Genomic DNA, 20,219 nt, shown 5'->3' with positions numbered 1-20,219 from the left:
CCCCCACAGTCACCTCTAAAAGTGGCGTGCAGAACTACACATAATAAGATAAACAGTAAAAGTCATGTAAAGACATACACGAGGTATAAAATAAAATGTGGCAGTTACAATCATTATAACAAGCTGTGTAGAAAACACTGCTGACTGCATGTTGTTAGCCTCGATGTTTGCTACAGCCCTTATCGTAATAATGTTTTTAGTGAATCAAATATGATGACAGGGATTTTTTTTAAAAGAAAACTCTTTGCATTAGCTTCGGGACACTTTGGACAAACAGTCCAGAGGCTCCTTTTGCATTTGGAAATTAGTCTCATTCACTTCAGTTGTTTTGTAGACAGCAATGCCTTTTCCAAGAAAACTCCGACAGTGTTACTGTATTCTAAAAAAAAAAAAAAAAAAAAAAAAAAAGAGTCCGACCTTCATTGTATGAAGGTAATTAGATAATAACTGGATTTTTATTTTTGGGTGAAGTGTCTCTTTAAATTTCCATCAAACTTGAAATACCGAAACCATTGTCAGAGTGGGAGTTCCTGTCTACGCACTTTCCTTGCATGTGACAGTGGTGACGTATCCGCATCCAGCCGGTCAGTGTGCTGTGTTGGGAGCTAGCTAGTTGGAGCTAGCTGCTAGTACATCCAGGGAGCTACATCCGCCTCTGATGGCAGCTGATCGCAGCTGTGAATGAACCCCGCGTCTCAATGCATCTTCGGTGGGCAGGATGGCAGCGACAGAAACGGTCTGAGTCGTAGCTCCTAGTCATGTAGTGAACTAGTCCACTATATGTGTAGTTAATGTTAGTGTGGTTCGTGCCCTTAGCTATTTGCATCAGTAGCTAGCTTTTTCTGTCCGGGACAGACGGCGGCGGTTAGCCCCCTCTCTCGCCACTACAGGAGGATGCTGAAGCTGTTCGGTGCACTTGTTATCATCGGACTGGCCTTAGCGTGCATCACCTCCTGGGTGCTGGACAGCTATGACACGGCTTGGCACCCGAAACGGAGCGTTCACCGCCCGGATGGAGATGAAACCAAGGGGAATTCTCCACCATTTCCCGGCGGCGAGTTGAACAATATATTCTGGTTTATACAGGTGGGCTGCTATTCGGAGCTAGCGTATGTAGCTTAGTTGAGTCTTACAGTACAGTGAGCCTATATTTATACAATAAATTAATGTTTCTGTCATTTCACGTGAATGTGACATCTGCATGTAGTTTTTCGGTGCCATCCATTGTGGTTTAGGCTCTGAGCTCTGAATGATTGACTGAAAGGGGTCACTGACCACAGAAGTGTGTCATTGTCAGGTAAAAAGGTGGCTCAGCAACACAGCAAGTCAGAGTCAGACTTTGTCCTCCTGTGTTTTACCGCTATCCTGCCGCTGGCTGTTATTAATAGGGGCAGATAGGAGACAAACATGAGACTATTTTAATCTGTGTCTGACCTTCATTCTGTGTTCATGTCTGATTTAAGGTGTCTGACATTCACATCAGCCGCTTTCACGACCCAAGACGCATTCCAGATTTTGAAAGATTCTGCACTGACACGATAGACGTGATCAAGCCGGCTCTTGTGCTCGCAACAGGTACTGCCCCCCCATCCTGTGTTCTGAGTCCCGCATCAGTTGTAATAGGAGCCCCAGAGTTGACCTTAAAGCCTGAGCCTTAGACAGAAGAAGAATACATATAGCCTCAACATTTATCTTGTTTCCCTAATTTATTTAATTTGTGGCCATAAGATGTAGCTTGTTACCTCAGTGTTGTTATTTTGATGTCAGGAGACATAAATGTTATTTTGTGGTCATATAACTTGTTCCCTCAATTTAGTTATTCTGAGGCCACAATATAACTTGTTCCCTTTATTTAGTTATTTTAAGACAACCTGATATAATTTTTTCCTTCAATTAACTTATTTTGTGGCCATGAGATACAAAATAACTTGTTCCCATACGATATATAGAAGCTCTGGAATAACTTGTGTTATTATCTTGTGACCACAAATTAACCAGTTTGTGGGAACAAATGATATTTTTATGACCTTAAAATAACTGCAGTAAACTGAGGGAAACAGCTGTTTGTCGTGGTCATACATTTTTTTTTAATTGTAGGGGACAAGTTTCATCATGTTGCCTCGTATTTCCTCTCTATGGCCACCCCAGAGCTCCGTAGGACAGTGATTAATGCAGATTAAATCAACATCTCCCAAGACCTCAGTGGTTCATATCAGCCCTGAATGCTGCGCTGTTTCTGTACCTGTTCTACTGCACAGGGGATCTGACGGACGCTAAAACGGAGAGTAAGGTGGGCTCCCTCCAGCATGAGGTGGAGTGGCAGGCTTACCACAACATCCTGAAGAGGTCGCGAGTGATGGAGCGAACTCGGTGGATTGACATCCGCGGAAATCACGGTGAGAATCTGCAGAATTTTAGTATGCTTCCCACACTCAGGGAAGAGTGTAAGATTTTCTGAGGAGGCCTGTAACTGTGGCGGATCACACAGGAAGTGGCTACCCCTCCTCCTCCTCCTCCTCCTCCTCCTCAGTTGTCTCCTCTGAAGCTATTAGACATGAAACAAGATATCCCTCCTTTGTAACTGCCCAAAAAAGAAACCTATTGGTTCTGCAATTTCTCTGACGGCTTTTCTACTATTATTGATCGTAGTAGAGGTTTATGTATGTGCTGTCAGTTCACAGGATGAATGATACTGAGAGATCTTGCTGTATATCTTTATGGAGCCGGGGGGGGAGGGGGGCGATCTAGCCTCATCCCCCTGGGAGACTTTACTTCAGATCTAACTATTATCTCATCAATGACCTCTCAGTGTGTCTGCCGCTCACCGTCTCATGTTTATTTATTTATTTTTCCAAACAGATGCCTTCAACATCATTTCCTTGGACAGCATCAACAATTACTACCGGTTAGTAGGACACGGTCAATAAACCCCACAGAAGAGCTCATCCCTGCAGTCCTGCAGCAGCCATAGTGACTTCACGAGCACATCTATTTACTGACAGTGACTGAAACTTTCTTGGTTTCAGCCTGAAATAGCTGCAGATTCGAAATGGACTCTCTTTTTTTTTTTTGACACAAATGATGTTCACGGTGCTGATTGCTCTTTCATCTCCCTAATATTATTTATATCGTCCTCCGTGGGACAAAGTCTGCCTGAGCCATATTGATTGATTTCAACTCAATTATATCAGGGCTCTATTAGGAGAGGAAGCACTGGCTAGACCTCAGTTTGCTGTATTTCCTTGCTCATATTTCTCCATTTTCTGTAGGAAATACTCAGCTAATCAGAAAGTCGGCTCCTTCCACTATGTTCACAAGACTCCATTTGGCAACTACTCCTTCGTGTGTGTGGACGCCACTTTGACGCCGGGACCTAAGAGACCGTACAATTTCTTTGGTATTCTCAACCAGGTGCGCCTGTCTGGTATATTCTGTTTTGCATGTATTCAGTAATTTCCATATCATACGACTCCAAATCAATACCAGATATTTGACTGGACCGATGTCCAGTTCTTGTTAATTTGATATCTCTGGAATGCTTTAAGAGCATTTCTTAACACTTTTGCACATCCACTGGGACCCGCGGATGAAGATCAGTTATTTTGGTTGTCAAAGGTCACCTTGAATGTACGCAACAACTGTGTCCATTCATGAACATCATATCTCAGCAAAGTCCTGAGCAAATGTCTTGAAATTTGGCTCAAACACCCACTAGGCCTCAAGGATGAACTCCAAAGACTTTGGAGGTCAAAGGTCAAGGTCACTGTCACCTCACAGAACCGTGATATGGCTCTCGATCTTGTTGACGTGATTATCTCTGCAACGTCATGAGGGACTTTGCTCAAATGTGGTACAAACATCCACTGGGACCCAAGGATGACGTTGAAAGATTTTGGTGGTCAAAGGTCGCCGTTGCCTCACATGTTCCCTCTCTCTTATTCTTATTAATGTTATATGTCAGCAGTGTCTGGGGGGGGGGGGGGGGGGGATTTCTTTAAATGGGGCACAAAAATCCACTGAGTCCAGAGGATAAATTGAAAAGAATTTTGGTGGTCAAAGGTTGCAGTGTAAAGCAGTCGTCATAGAGATGTTTGGTGGTATTTGTAGTTTATAGATTTTGGAATGACATTTACTGAATGGTAGGGCAAATGCAAGTCATTTTACATAGAAGTCAAAAAGTCTCTGCTATTCTAGTTTTGTTTTAAGCTGCTTCAAAGGCTGAAAATGTATTAGTGGATGTGAACTATTTTGCCCAGTTTTTCAGAAAAGCCTCAGGTTTAAGAGGTTATTTATTAACTTCTAAAGGGTTTTTCTCTGTGTTTGCAAGGTCTAATTGGGTTAAATACCACAATCAGTGGCTCCTTTCTTGGGGATTAGGAGGACTTAAATAAGTTAGAACGTGGCCACTGAATAAAAGCAAAGACAATTTGATTTAATAATAAAAGCAAACGAGGTGTAACATCTACAGAATCCTCACATTTAACACTATAAATGTAAATGGACTGAGTACGTTGGAATCTATCATGACAAATCTGTGATCGTCATTGTGACAGACTCAGATGGACTTGCTGGACACGTTCAGAGCTGAGAGTCTGAGGAGCAACCAGTCGATCTGGTTTGGCCACTACACCACCTCCACCGTTGTTTCCCCTTTTCCAGGCGTCCGGGAGATGATGAGGTGAGAAAAAGACGGTGTGTTCAGCCAACCAGGTTTTATTATCTGTTGAGGATTCTGATCCGTTACTACCAGCAACCAGGATATTCATCATACAACCTCAGAATGTGACAGTGTTTCATGATATATTATTTTTATTTATTTGTATTTTGAGGACTACTCGTCAGGTTATTATCATCATCAAGAATATCCATGTTTTTTGTTTTGTTGTTGTTGTTGTTAATATAAGTTTTTTTTTTTTAATTTTCTAAATTTCAGATTTAATTTCTCCCAAATTTCATGTTTTCATTTGAATTTGTCTGATTTCTGTTTTTTTTTATCACCAAAAAATGTTTTCGTCATCAGAAAATTTCTTGTCATTCGGCGAATGGGAAAAAAACCCCACGATAATTCAGTAAGACAGTCTTTAAAAAAAAAAACTGTATCATACATTGAATGAAATGAAAATGTATATATCAGTAAATACAACCAAATCATTTCTAGAGCTGAAAAATCAAAGCTTGCAATAAAAAGTCAGTGTATACACTAATATCAGTACCACTTTACAATAAATCTCTTTAAAAAGGATTAATAGATGGTTGTAGATGATCATTATTCGTATTGTAAACAATTTATAAACTGTTCTAAAATACTATTACCCTAATTTCTCATACATCAGTGCAATGTCATTATTTAGAGCGATGAAGGTCGCTATACCACTGCATTTTTTTTAACCATCTAAGTTAAAAAGGTTATCTGATGTTGCTTTTCTGTAACCTAAAATTGGAGTAGAATAGACTATAAATGACTGTGTAGTCAGATATCAGCATCGCGAAATTCAGATGATAAATCCTGACATTTCAGAAATATAAACATCATTTGTAACCAGGCATCTGCGTTCAGACAAACTATTTATAATTTAGATGTGCAGCAGGAAGACGAGTGTTTACAGAGGCTTGGAGGAATGTTTGTTGCCTCTTTGCTGCTGGTGTTTCGCTCTCTTCTCTCTCTCTCAAAATGACTCCATGGCTTCTCTGAGTGTTGGGCAGGGGATTTCACTTCTCTTCGACATGTTTTGCATGCAACTTGACCCACACTTAACCTACTGGTGCGCCATCACTGTCTGCCAACATCTTTGAGGAAGTGAAAAGAAGAGTGAAAGAGAGAAGAGGGCGAGGGAGCAGGGCTAATGAGAGGGAGGGGAAGACACGCGCCATGTGAAAGTAACGGCACCCGCTGTCAGCTGGAACTCAAAATAAAACAAGCCGTCTCATTGAGATGTATTTAAATGCTAAGTGAGGCATCAGTTTTCTCATAAAGGCTGTCTGAATTGGTGCTGCATCGTACACATCAATGCCTGAGTATCCAGATGCATCAGGTGAACTGTCAGTCACTGTTTGTGTATTTGGATCGTTATTCCTCGTGTGTTCAGATCTGCTGTTGCCTACTTGTGTGGCCACCTGCACACGCTGGGCGGCCTGATGCCCGTCCTCCATAGTCGACACTTCCAAGGCACCCTGGAGCTGGAGCTTGGTGACTGGATGGACAACCGCAGGTACAATGATGACCTTATTTATCCTTTGTCTCATGTTACTGCTGCTGTGTACTTATACGTATTATAATTATTACATATATGTACTTATATGTACTTCTAACTGTATTCAGGTACCGGGTGCTGGCCTTTGACCATGACCTGCTGAGTTTCTCTGACCTGAGGTTTGAGCAGTGGCCCGCCGTGCTCATCACCAACCCCAAGGACGCACAGTACCTGCATCCTGGTGTGGAGCCCTTGGGCCGCATACGGAGATCCACACACATCAGGTGTGTGTTCTGCGAATGATGAAACATGAACTGTGACTGGGCTTCTCTTATACCCTTTTCACACTGAAGAACACGTGTCAACGTAGGTTTTTGGACCCGCGTTTGCTCAGCATTAGGGCCCATTCAAAGCTTCCAGAAAACCTGGGTCTGAACTCCCGCTGTGAGGGCTGCGTGCCTGTGTTTTTCTCTCTCGTACGTCATCGCGCTGACAACATCATCATTTCACATAAACGTGCGCCGGAACACTGAGAGGTAAACAAACGACAACATGGACGTCGTGAGTCGAACGTTAGCATTGTCGTTGCGTACATCGCAATATTGTCTCTTTTGCAAATCATACTAACTCAGCGCAGATCGAAAAATGTCCGACCGCTAATGCAGCGAAGGGGGATGGAGTTTTCGGCTCGTCTGGAAGGGAGCCGAAGAAGCTACAGGCGAAGCCTGACAGACAATGCGAGTTTCCTTTTTAACACTGCAGGCGAGCCAAGCCAAGCCGAGCTGAGCCGTTAAACACCCGGGTCGCTTGGCGAGTCGAAACGCCGAGTCGACCTTTTCAGAGTGCCTAAAAACCTGTGTTGACCCGCGTTTTTGGTGCAGTGTGAAAGGAGCTCATGAAAACACACACACACTCACACACACACACACGTTCATCTCTTCCTATACTGACATACCCAGTCTGCTTATGACTTGAGTCCACTTGTCTGATTCGAAACTGCTGTTACTTTTATCAAGAAGGCAATAGCGAAGAGAAGAGAAGAATATTTGTTGTGGCGCAGATCTGAATCCAGATTTGAGATCGTTTTTTTGTATTTTGAATATGAGTTCATATTTAATCTGAAGAATTGTAAACTGTAATAATTTGAAATGTATGTTAAATACAGATCACTTTGGACGTGTTTTGATCGGTGCAAAGTTTGTAAGATCAGTCATGGCTGAGGACTGAAGGGAACACAAGTTTGTATGTTTATTTTTTGGAGTCAGAGGCTGAATAGTTCGGAGACCTTCGTATCATTAAAACGTGATTACACATTGAAACCAAAGTGTTTCTGAGCAGCTGGACCCCTCTTTTTTTTCTCCCACACAGCTAGAGCATCTTTGCAAAATTAAATGAAGATGAAATAATAATAATAGTAATCATAATATATTCATGTAGTGCTTTTCAAGAAACCGAAGGAGGATTTACAAAGCAAAAAAAAAAAAAAACAACGATAAAAAAATACAACACAAATTATTTTTCTCTCCATTATCTCATTTCCTTAGCATACAGCGGAATATTTGAGTCACCGATTTTTTTTAAATTTTGTATGAAAAAAAATTATTAATTTATAAGTATAAAGCAACCATTTTAGGAGAAAAACATTATTATTTTAGAAGAGAGAAATCAGAAGAGCATTCCCTGTAATAAAGCAAGGGTCATGGAGTGCTTTGGGAAATTATTCTTCAGTATTGGTATCACAAATTAAGAAATTCTGGCAAATCGGCACCAAATTATCATCCATAGCAGGACTTTTAAAAGAATACGCAAGAAACTGTCTCTGTCTTTGTCACTGGAGACAGGCTATTAAGGAGCTTAGTGCTTTGTAGTATTTTATTCTCATAACATTATGACTTTTTTGCTCATAAAATCATGACTCTTATCTCAATGTCTCCAAGATTTATATTTTTTTCCTCCATATGTCTTTATTTTTGTAATATTCTGACATTTTTCTGGAAGAATGATTTTCGTCCTTGAGGTCTCAAAAAATGTTTTTTTCCTCAATTTGGCCCTTAAATTCCGTCAGACATTGGTATCCAAAAATCGTAATTGAAATTAAAATTAGTTGTATTGCCCAGCCCTGTATAAATAAAGCTTTTGCATCTTGAAGCTTTAATATGCATTATCTTTATTTGCTGTGTGACATTAAGCAAAAATAGCATTCATACAGGGTTGGCGCAGAAACACAAAAACAAAAGGAAAGTCAATGACTTTGAAAATGGCAATTTCCAAACCTAGAAAGTTGTTGAAAAATAAGTGAAGACGTAGAATTGTGTAAAAGTCAGGGAAATTTGCTTTACAAATGAGAGTAAATGCATGTGTGTGTGTGTGGGGGGGGGGGTTGATGAAAATTTCCCTCTCAAAGGCATGGAAAAGTCTATGTGTTCCAATGTGTTTTAACCCTGCAAGTCAGATCGCTGACATCCCCAGTTTTCCTCTTTCTCACTAGGATCTTGGCCTTCTCCGAGGCCCCGATCACAGCGGTGCACGTGAGTGTAGACGGGGAGCCGCTGGGGAAAGGTGTGTATGCTGGAGGCCCCCTCTATGTTCTGCTCTGGGATCCGTCCCTGTTCCTCACTGGGCTGCACACAATTAGAGTTAAAGTGGAGGTTTGTGTTCCTTTGTCTTCCTCCCACGACTCATCATTGATTCCTGTAATTGCAGAATTTAATGCTCTCTTCTTACATTTAGAAACTTAACTCTTGGCTCTTATCCGTGTGTGTGTGCGCGCACGCGTGTGTGTGTGTGTGTGTGTGTGTGAGTCAGGACTCGGCAGGCCGGTCAACAGTGAGGGAGCAGCACTTTACTCTGGAGGACAATCTGACACCGAGCTTCGGTTTCGTGCAGTCCTTCATCCTCCTCACTGATCACTACATTCTGGGCCGAGTGGCCTTCATCTTCATCATGCTGCTGAATGTAGGTGTGCTGCTGGCCTTCAGGTTCATGCGTGTTCCTTCTGGCAGAGGTGAGCTCTTATTAACCTGCCTGTTATCTTGACTATGCCCTGGTTGCTATGGTGACACCTGTTAATTACTGGCGATGACAACAGGTGCGGTTTTGGTGTTGCCGTCATCTAAATGCCATCCGTAGTTTCTACCTTGAATATTACAAAAAAATGCTGAAAGTTTAGTAGACACGTTTTTCATAATCAATGGCACTCGGCGCGAACATCAGTGACGTTGCATTTCCTTTGATTTCTTCACGATGAATGCTCGTAGGTTATGTTTGCTTGCATTTCCCGATAATGTTGCCATGGACACTCGGCGCATTCAGTTTGTGTCGACTGCAAATGCATTTATTAAAGCCAGAAACTTCAAGATTCTTTCATGATGTGTTTAGGTCCATAAAACCTTATTAAAAAGTCTTAAATTCAGTGTCACAACAGACTGAAGGGATAGAGTTGGTGTTACTGATCTTCATTTTATCTCATGTCATGAAGCCACCTTTGAATTTCTTCTTGTCAGATCAGTTGAACTTGTCTATAGCAACGTGCCCCACGCACAAAACCTTTGCCGCTGAACCTAAAACCTCTGTTTTTCACTTCTTATGAACTTAACTTGCAGATCCTCCCCCATTAAACCACACATCTATATACTTACCCATGTGAATAAGAAAAAAAATGATTGGTTCAAAACACCATTAAATTCTGTAAAAAACTCTTTTTTGAAAGGTTCCTAAAAAACATTCAGTGAAAGGTCTGATACTCCGTATTACTTGGAAGTTAAATAATTGAGTATAGACGCATGTAACTGAGTTAATTCTTCTCTCTATTCAACAGGGTTGACCTCTCAAGCATGTATGTCTCTTCACCTGGTCAGTAAATTGGACACCTTCTACTACTCTCTGCTGCTCTTCAACCTGTGTACAGCCTTAGGTGGGTACTAACATCACTTCCTGTGTGGTGTCACGGCACGAGACATAGAACAGTCCAAAGCGGTTAAGTCAAACGCATTATTGGTCTCCTGGTTCCCTCCTTCAGGTCCGTGGTTTATAGGAGAGTTGATCGACGGCCACAGCGGCGTCTGCTTCGCCTTTGGGGTCTTTATCGACGGACACTTTCTGGAGGGCAGTCTCACTTATGTGGTTGGAGTTGTTCAAGTAAGAAAGCTTCTTTTATTTAACACTTCTGAAAGAGTACCGTTTTTAATCTGTAGCTTTTTAAAACAGTGGTAACTTTTACGCATCAGCCTCTAATTCAAACAAAGATGGAAGGCAAATTCACCAAAACTATAACCTGGAATGAGAGATTTAAGGTTCCCTGGCTAGAAGCTAGGAATGTTTGATGTATACTGTAATAATGACATAAATTATAAGAGGGAACAAAATATTTATTTAGTTAGCATTTTTTTAATCGAATGGTTTCAACTGGACGTGTCAAATAAAGAAATTTTGACAAGCTATCCCAATTTTATTTTATTTTTTTGCATTGATTTTGTTTTTTTCCTCGATCGCAACCGAAGTTAAACATAATTATTATTATTATTATATAGGAAATCCATCGAGAGCTGTTTTTTTGTTTGTTTGTTATTTACAGTTTCTGGTAATTGCCTATTTTTAGAGCAGAGAGTTGTTTTAAAAATGTAAATGTAATTAATTACGTATTTGCAATTAATTCGTGGAAGTTTATCACATTTATCAGTTTTGGCTGTGACAAGCATTTTGAATATATCAATTCAGATTTTGGTTAAGTGTAGAAATTTAAAAGGCATTTTTCTGCCCTCTACTGGTTACTCACCGCTATTTATTTATCAGCTACATTTTCACATGGGGCTCGGTTTGCGATTATTTCGATGCCTAATTTTTGCTAAAAAATTGATTGGGTGAAGTATTTTCATTATTACATTTTAGTAAAACCTGCTCAGAACTGCTGATCGCACATTAAATTGAACTTGGATTCTCCTCTCTGCTCATCTATCAGCTGCTTTTCTTCAACATGCCCCTTACCTTTTACCTCTGCTGGAGTCTCCATCACCGTTCCCGTGGCATCACCTTCCGATCCCACTTCCTGCGGCTGGGCTGCCGCTGGCGGACTCTGGCAGTTCACCTCTTCATGCTGCTGCTGCTCACCTGGCAGGCTCACTCCTGCTACTTTCTCCTGGAGACCTACGGCCCCATGGCCTTTTTCCTGTCTCCCGTCCGCACGTGGGCATTAGGGCTCAGCGTGCTACTGGTCTACCACGCCTGGACGGGCCCCGCCCCTCTTCTTCGTGACAACAGCAAGAGCGTGTCTCCCTCTTGACAGTAATTGCACTGTACCACCATGATTTCCTTGAGCCTGACTCACAGATATATTTTGCTGTCTCTGTCCACCCTAAAAGCCTCAATTTTCTCCACACAGCAGCCCCCCCCCCTCTCGTCCTTCTGAAGCCTCTCCACATGACATCATTCAGTATCCTATTTCTAGATAGTATTGTTTACTTAATATGCATGTTATTGTAAAGCACCGATGAGCACATTTCTGGCCATATTCATTGCAGTGTACAGTGTATCAACTCAAACAGAAACCTCGGATAGATATGCGAAGGCTTGATCAGCCTAGTGGAGTTCCATGAGGACCAGTCCGATCTAGAGCCGTATTCTGCTGGGGTTTGAAGCTGACTTGTTTACTTGAGCTTTAGCACTTTTTGGAAGTGTTGCCTTGGCCCGACGCCACTTCACCACTGCCAAAGGATGAATAAGAAAGAGTCTACCTGTCATTCTTCTCTTCTACAAGCCCCCCCCCCGTTTTCATTCACCGATGAAGGCTGAACGTGCCAAACCAGTCCTCCTGTCGACACGCATCACATGGAAGGTGTGCACTTCATTTTGTATACTGTAAGCTTTTCCTTTGGTGGTGTCATAGCAACCTCATATTTTCTTCTGTACAAGAACAGCAAGTTAAAGGAAGGAAATTACAATCAAAATCAAAATACCGTTGTACAAGTGATTGAAAGTGGGGTTTCTTTTGTTGTGTTTTTATTTTTTTTTTTTTAATTTTTTTTAGAAATAAATTTAATTGCACACAACTGCCACTAAAACACTATTTGCATTAGATTCGTCATATCAAAATGCCAGTTTTCACCAGAACACAGCGAAGCGGCCTGACTCGTCATGCTCCTTCAAATGTGACTACAGAAAGCAGCTGTTTGTTTCTCAGGAATGTGAGCACTTGAACAATAGGCTGGTCCCAGTAGTATTTCAGGACAATGTTTTTATACTCCACAGTAGCTCAGTGAACTTAGGGAGAAAAATTAAAAAGATATATGGTGGCAAAAAAACAAAAGAAAAAAACCATACAAACAAACAAAGTGAATGTGTTCTAGCTGTGGTGAAGATGAACCGGTTCTATGCTGTTTTATTTTTTCATTCATATTGTATTGTGTGATCCCCCTCCCCACCCACTGGTCTGTATCTGCACTGGAAACAGGCGTTCCTTACCGAGGAGGCCAGTATAAGAGCATTCCCCGTGTTGGAAACTAATTTGACTGATATGTTTGTCTGTGTTGTTGGAAATGTGAATTCCTTTTTTGTGACGTGTGAGAGCAGTAAACTGTTGCACTTCTATCCTCTCTAGTCAGAAGTAGCCAGTGCCTGGGTTCCACAAGAACAAAGTGATCTAAAAGGTACATAAATAGGGTGGAGATCATGTGTGTTAAGTCTTTCAATAGAAATATTGTTCCAAAGGATCCTGGTATCTTTTTTTTTTTTTTTTAAACCAATGTGAGAGCAGAATAATCACTCAGTGCCGTGATAGTTTAATATAAGAGCAGATACATTCAATTCCAGTATGTGAGCTCTAGGTGGCAAATTGTTTTATAACTTTCCTCTTTTGTGTATTTCTGTGGTGCGAGGGACCTTCAGAGATGGGGTCGCCCCACGGAGGAGAACTAGGGCCTGATGCTTAGAGCCCTAGAGGGACCAGAGAGAGGAATAAGATAATGTAACTTGTTCCCACAATTTGATTCATGACCATTTGATAAAGTATAACTTGTTCCCACAATCAGAATATTTTATGGACACAAGCTATATCTTATCGGTACAATTCAGTTTATTTGCATCCATGAGATCTTGTTCACTCTTAATGATGACCATGAGATAGAATTTCTTTCCACAGTTTGATTACTTTGTGGCCACACAAGATCATGAGTATCAAGTTCAAGATTCAATTTTTTTTTTTCCCTATGCCTTGATTCATTGAAGGGAGCAAAATAATTACATTGTTCGAACAAGTTACATGATAGCTAAACACACACACACACACACCTACATGTCAGTATGACTCAAAACTCAAACTTATGTATTCTATTTTCATCAAATACAATTTTTTTCATTTGGCCCTTCCTTGCCTCCCCATTGATGCCCAGTATTTTGCTTCTCTGCCCACACAGGGGCAGTGTTGACTGGATTTGACTGTTGTTTATGTACCGTGATCCTTTTCTTTAACATTCAATTTAAGCATGAGATTGTTGATAAGCACCAAATCATCGCTGACAATATGTTTTCTAGTTTGTTGATACTCCACTACAAATCTGGTTCCGTACCGTGCACTGATTTGACTGTTCACAAGACACACACTTCCACTACCAGAGGGATGAGGGTACTAAAAGATGATGTTCTGGTCTTCATTTGACTTATAAATTCTTTTAGTTCCCCTTTTGTGTTTAAACACTGAATTACACACAACTGAATAATGGTGATTTTTACGCCTGCCACATACTTTTCTCGTTCTAACTAAAATTTGAGCCAACCACTTTTTTTTTTTTAAATTAATGGTTTATAGTGCTGTGGATTAAAATGTTCATTACAGAAAATTATGTACTTTGTGTTTGTCTGTACATCATTTTCACTGGAGAAAAACGAGTGTGGAGCACCACCAGATGGAATATTGCTCATTAAATAATTAAAGTGGTGTAAAAATAGACGTAGAGCTCTATGCTTCATGGACTAATAAGTTGCCTACACCACTCAAGCCATGTGATACATACAGATGTTTGAATTTGTCCAAAAATATGAGAAAGGACACATTAAACTCCTAGGACCTCGCGTCCACGCATGTGAACATAACATTTTGGGTTATCTAAACCACATTACTAAATTTTGCTCTTCAAGGGCCTGGTGTCCACATACAAGGACATTACACTGCCATTTAGTAGTGGCAGAAGAGTATAACACATTACATGTTAGATTCAAGATGGCCGACAACACACCCAGAAGTTCAGATGGCAACTCCCAATCCAAACTTCGACCAGGTAAAAAATTCAATGTATAAAAGTGTTCAATGTCTGTTATGGAAGTCCAACTTTACAAAAGTCAGTTACTGTAATGATTTACCATGCCACTAAACATGATGTCCATATGAAGATTTGTCAGACATTGATGATCCTAGTGGGGGAATATCAGCATGGGGGGCTGGAGCCTATCCCAGCAGCCTTCAAGCGAGAAGCTGGGTTCACCCTGGACTGGACCAGTCCATCGCAGGGCCAACACATATAGACAGACAACCACTCACACTCACAGTCACACCTACGGTCAATTTAGAGTATCAATCAGCCTAGCCTAACCACTACACTACCATGTCACCCTACATAGGTAGCATAGCATAGATTGCTCGAATGCAACGTCACTGGCTAGAATTGGGGACCCACTCAACTGATGAAATTTCTTCTTTTTTTTTTGTTTGGCACTTGTATTTTGACGTCTTGTGTACTGTATCCTACAATCAGGATGTGCTGGTCCAAAGGGTTGAGATTCCCTGCCATCTCCGAAAAGTTCACATGATGGATTCTTCAGACCGAGGCGATCTCTCAAAGTGCTCATTGATGATGATGTTCCAGGGGATCTGAGAAGCTGTGATAAATTCTGCAAGGTGAGGCCTTTTCTGAACCGCATTCTGAAAGGCTCCAAATCTCAGGCTCGACCAGAATGTTGACCTTGTCGATAGAATGATGAGTTACTGTTACATGAGTGGCTGTACAAAGAAATGGACGCTAGGGATGCTAATGCATTTTACGGATCTGGCTTCAGCCAACAGCTGGCGACTGTACTGCAAAGACCTCACTGTATGTGGCACACCAAAGAATGTCACGGAGTTCCTTGAATTTTGTACGTAAGTGGCCGTGACCTGCTTGGCCCAGCGTGACAATGACAACCCCCAGATGACCCAGATGTTTTAGTCCAAGGGGAAAAAAAAAATCCAGTAAAAACTGTGCCCGTCTCAGTCCGCAGGAGGGCTAATGCACATCTGCAAAAGGTGGAAAACATGAAGAATGCAGCGCACTGCAGAGCAAAAGGCTGTTTAGGGAAAACTCGAGTGCTGTGTGTTATCTGCAAGGTGTTCCTCTGCTTACAGGCAGATTTATTATTTATTTTTCTGATTAATTCCTCTTCTGTTTGTGGTGTGACTTGGTTGGGGGGGGGGGCAGAGTCTCTATGAGGTTTTGGTTGGGTAGCTGTCCTGTGGAAGCATAGAGAAGCATGTAAGACGGCAGCTCTGCCTCCTGATCTCAACTCTGGGTAGTTGCAGTTTTGGTTTTATAATAAACTCAACCATATTTCTAGAGATGAGAGCAGTCCCACTCAATGTGGGATAAATCCCATCGCTCCTAACCAGACCAGGTTCCCCCAGAGAGTTTTCCAGTTATCTGTGAAGCCCACATTGTTTGCTGGACACCACCTTGACAGCCAGCGGTGGAACAATGTCATCACTGGTCAGATTTGCCAGGGGACCAGGGAACACTATGGAGTCTGACACCATCTCAACAAATGTAAAAGCTGTAGACATTGACTCAGTGTTAATTTAAGCGACCTGCTGGTGGAGAGAGATATCATTACCACCGACACGGTAAATAATTTTTGCGCGCTTACAGTCAGACATTTCACACAAAGGTAAATAAATACAGAGGAAAAAATAAAACTCGATTATCACTGAGTACCAGATTTCATCAATTCAGTTGTTTCTGAAAGTGTCCCCCAAATAAAAGTTATGCTTCGCTGAAAGAAATGCACAGAGAAGACGTGAGCTTTCGTGGCTAGCTTTCTTTAAGCCAGTAAAAACATTTTTACTCACAGAGTGACAAGTCATAATCACACTGTCTTATTCATTCTCAGTTCAGAGGTCAGTAGATCCGGACTCAAACTCAAATCTAACAGGTAGTCTACAACAACATCTGCAAGCCCCAAGCACACTTGAGCATGGGTGGGCCAGAAATAAAGATGGTCAGCTCACTCTGGAATGGATGCGGGGCTCTCCAGCCCCTGAGGCAGTGCTGCAGCTGCTGTCCTGCAACTCCAGTCGTAGATACAAGCTCCCTGAATGCCAGTGCATGAGCAATGGCTTGAAATGCACCAGCCTGTACAAATTGCAGACATGTGACAATCAACCCAAAGAGGGTGACTTTGATATGATCACAGATGCAGACCTGACTGACTCTGAAACTGAGGACTGATCTTGAGTAGGTGTCACTGTCTATCTGACCACTGTGTTTTGTAATTTTCTCTGATTTCATCGCTCAAGCTCCATGCTGACCTGTTTCTCTTGCCCCCCAGGGATTCAGCTGGATATGCCCTTCCCTGTGATCCTGTCACATATTACTTGAGGGAATGCTGATTTTGCGTATGTTTGGTTTCAATACATTTTTTGAAAATGTTAGGGAAAGCCTGTTTGATTCACATGGAGGTTGAGCTGGCCATTCGGGTTTACAGACTGAGCCAGAATGTCAGCATGGTCAGTTCACTGGAGGCCATCAGGGGTATAGAGGAGTATAAATTACTCGCTGGCCATTTGGCCATGCTTCTGGGTGAATACAACCTGGCCCAGGACCACTATTTATCCTCCAGCTGTCCAGTTGCTGCCCTGGACATGAGGAGAGACCTGTCACACTGGGAAGATGCTCTGAAGTTGGCCAAGAACTTGGTAGAAGACCAGATTCCCTATATATCCAAAGAATATGCTGCTCACTTGGAGCATACAGGAGACTATATGAACACTCTGGCTCACTATAAAAATGGTATGACCAAAAATTATCAAGAGATCCTGCCAAGCCGGAGAAGCCAGGATGTTGATTACGGTGGGTGACATCAGAGGAGGAGTCACCAAGGCTATTCAACACCCGAGCAGAGTCCTCAAGCAAGAATGTGGAGCTATTTTAGAGAGCATGAGACAGTTGTCTGAAGCTGCTCAGCTCTATGAAATAGGCCAGTATTATGACGAGGCTGCATTGGTCTACATGCAATGTAAGGACTGGGAAAAGGTGGGAGAGCTGCTCCCACATGTCTCCTCTCTCAGGACCCACCAGCGATATGCCAAGGCCATGGAAGTGGATGGCAAGTACAAGGTGGCAGCGAAAGCCTACAAACATGCTCAAGACTGGGATAATTTGACACGGATACTGCTGGATCACCTGAATAATCCTAAAGCTGCAGTTCACACTGTCAGACAGACAAAGAGCAAAGAGGGAGCAAAGGTGGTTGCCAGATTTTTTCTACAGCTGAAGAACTACAATTCAGCAATCCGTGTTCTGGTTTTGTGTCAGTGCAATGACGAAGCTTTTCAACTGGCACAGCAGCACAGACGAGTGGAAGAAGGTACCCAGCACGATTATAAAAATATTGCTCTCTACTTTGAGGCAGAGAAGAAACATCTGCAGGCTGCCTTCTTCTTTCAGAAGTGTGAGCAGTACAGAGGAGCCCTGGAGAACCTCTTGAAGTGTGCCCCTACTGAAGACAACCTGGCTGTTGAGGACAGCTTGGCTGTTGATATGGCCATTGAGGTGGTATGTCAGGCTAAGGACACGTATCTGACCAATCAGCTGATAGACTACCTGACCAGCAAGACTGACAGTACAGCCAAGGATCCCGCTCATCTGCTCCATCTGTACATTGAACTACAGCGGCACGCAGAGGCTGCTCACATCGCCATCAGCATTGCTAGGGAACAGCTGTGTTCAGGGAACTACCGTGTTTCCCACGACATGCTGTTCAAGATCTACAGAGAGCTGCTGGACCATATGTCAGTCATTCCTGCTGAGATGACAACAAACCTGGTGCTGATGCACTCCTACCTACAGGCCAGAATCCACGTCAAAAGAGGAGACCACCTAAAAGCAGCAAATTTGCTCATTCGTGTGAGCAAAGACATCAGCATGTTTCCTGCTCATGTTGTGCCCATTCTGACATCAACAGTTATTGAATGTCAGCAAGCTGGGCTGAGGAACTCAGCCCTCAACCACGCTGTCATGCTAATGAGCCCAGAATACCGAATGCAGATACGGCAAAAGTACAGGAAGAAGATTGAGGATATAGTACGGCATCCAAACAGGACAGAAGTGGTGGATGAAATGACTCCATGTCCTGTCTGTGGCTCCCTGCTCCCACAGAACCAACTGTTTTGCTCCTCTTGCATGAGCAACCTGCCCTACTGTATCGCTACAGGACAGCATATGCTGAGAGAGGACTGGTCCGTGTGTCCTCACTGTGAATTTCCAGCTCTTCACTCCCAGTTTCTTCTTTTGCTGAAGACGGAGAAAGCATGCCAGATGTGTTTGGTTTGGTTATCACGTTTCAAAGGCTGAACCTTAGTTCCTCCTATCTCCTATTCAGTGACATAGCGTGGCCCAAACGGAACTCCCCACATAGACTTACATTGGGAAGGAAATGTTTATAAACCAGTGGATTTATGTTTTGGGGGCAGGCCTACATTAACTGCTTAGAACTCGTTGTCATCGTCCTCTGCTTTATCCGGTTGGTCCGGGTCGCGGGGGCAGCAGCCTCAGCAAGGAAGCCCAGACTGTCCTCTCCCCAGCCACTTCCACCAGCTCTTCCGGGGAAAACCCGAGGCGTTCCCAGGCCAGCCAAGAGATATAATCCTTCCAGTGTTTCCTGGGTCAGCCCCGAGGCCTCCTCGCCGTTGGGCATGCCTGAAACACCTCCCGACGGAGGCGTCCCGGAGGCATCCTCACCAGATGCCCGAACCACCTCAACTGACTCCTCTCAACATGGAGGAGCAGCAGCTCTACTCTGAGTCCCTCACCAATGACCAAGCTTCTCACCCTGTCTCTAAGGGAGAGCCCAGCCACCCTGTGGAGGAAACTCATTTCAGCCGCTTGTATTCGCGATCCCGCTTTTTCGGTCATTATCCAAAGCTCATGACCATAGGTGAGGGTTGGAACGTAGATTGACCGGGAAATCAAGAGCCTTGCCTTTTGGCTAAGCTCCCTCTTCACCACAATGGAATGGTTTAGCGCCGGCAACACTGTGGATGCCGCCCCAATCCGCCTGTCAATCGCCCGCTCCATCCTACCCTCATTCATGAACAAGACCCCGAGATACTTAAACTCCACCTGAGGTAGGACCTCCCCCTGACCTGGAGTGGGCAAACCACCCTTTTCCGGCTGAGGACCATGGCCTCAGGATAAGGAGCAGTTAATCTATTTTGGTTAAATAGTTGATAATTCCCTTTATGTTTAATGTACCCTTTGTATTGTTTTGATTTCTCATATATTTTTAAGGTTTCTTTAAGCTGTTTATAGCTTGAGGACGTGTTTCTAATATAACTCCTGGCTGCAAAATATTTGCACCCTGAAGACATAGTAAAGAACTGATGATTGAAAGTTTCAATTGAGGAAAACCAACCAACAGAGTGAAAACCTTTACTTTTACTATAGTGGATGACATTGTTAGAATACATTTTGATTTGACCAATCATAATGGGAATATGACTCAGCAGTTAGTTAGCATCGTTGCTAACGGTCCTGCCATGTAGGCTTCATTATAAACTCATCACTGTTATTAATTTGATCCAACAGGGTCAGAATAAGGAGCAGTTAATTTATTTCAGTCAAATAGTTGATCATTTTTCATTGTCTAATTAATGTACCCTTTGTATTGTTTTGAGTCCTCGTATATTTTTAAGATTTCTTTTAGCTGTTTATATCGTGAGGAAGTGTTGCTAACTGCAAAATATTTGCCCCCTGAAGACATAATAAAGAACTGATGTTTGGAAGTTTCAATTGA

General features: G+C 42.5%; 1 protein-coding gene and 1 pseudogene across 1 annotated transcript; both read left to right on the top strand.

The window, feature by feature from the left end:
* Nucleotides 1-537: 537 nt before the first annotated feature.
* tmem62 (transmembrane protein 62) lies at nt 538-14,073 on the top strand. Its single transcript, XM_086183139.1, has 14 exons — nt 538-736; nt 891-1,086; nt 1,464-1,575; nt 2,259-2,396; nt 2,860-2,905; nt 3,270-3,411; nt 4,554-4,678; nt 6,087-6,209; nt 6,320-6,475; nt 8,680-8,839; nt 8,997-9,195; nt 10,009-10,104; nt 10,210-10,328; nt 11,149-14,073. The coding sequence occupies exons 1-14, from the start codon at nt 699-701 to the stop codon at nt 11,467-11,469; spliced, it is 1,971 nt and encodes a 656-aa protein (XP_086039265.1). The 5' UTR covers nt 538-698; the 3' UTR covers nt 11,470-14,073.
* Nucleotides 14,074-16,851: 2,778 nt separating this feature from the next.
* Nucleotides 16,852-18,778, top strand: LOC147246288 (WD repeat-containing protein 19 pseudogene; annotated as a pseudogene).
* The last annotated feature ends 1,441 nt before the right edge of the window (nt 18,779-20,219 follow it).

This window comes from Aulostomus chinensis, chromosome 17 (assembly GCF_037954235.1).
Source record: "Aulostomus chinensis isolate RoL2024-O1b breed Wild chromosome 17, RoL_Achi_v1.0, whole genome shotgun sequence".
In the NCBI taxonomy this organism is placed as follows: domain Eukaryota; kingdom Metazoa; phylum Chordata; class Actinopteri; order Syngnathiformes; family Aulostomidae; genus Aulostomus; species Aulostomus chinensis.
This window is presented reverse-complemented; position numbering and strand designations above follow the sequence as displayed.

Excerpts from the sequence above, each read along its gene's own strand:
- tmem62 (XM_086183139.1), top strand. The coding sequence starts at position 699 with ATGCATCTTCGGTGGGCAGGATGGCAGCGACAGAAACG. Across the intron at positions 4,679-6,086 it reads GGCGTCCGGGAGATGATGAG|ATCTGCTGTTGCCTACTTGT; the intron begins GTGAGAAAAAGA and ends TCGTGTGTTCAG. Across the intron at positions 6,210-6,319 it reads GACTGGATGGACAACCGCAG|GTACCGGGTGCTGGCCTTTG; the intron begins GTACAATGATGA and ends AACTGTATTCAG.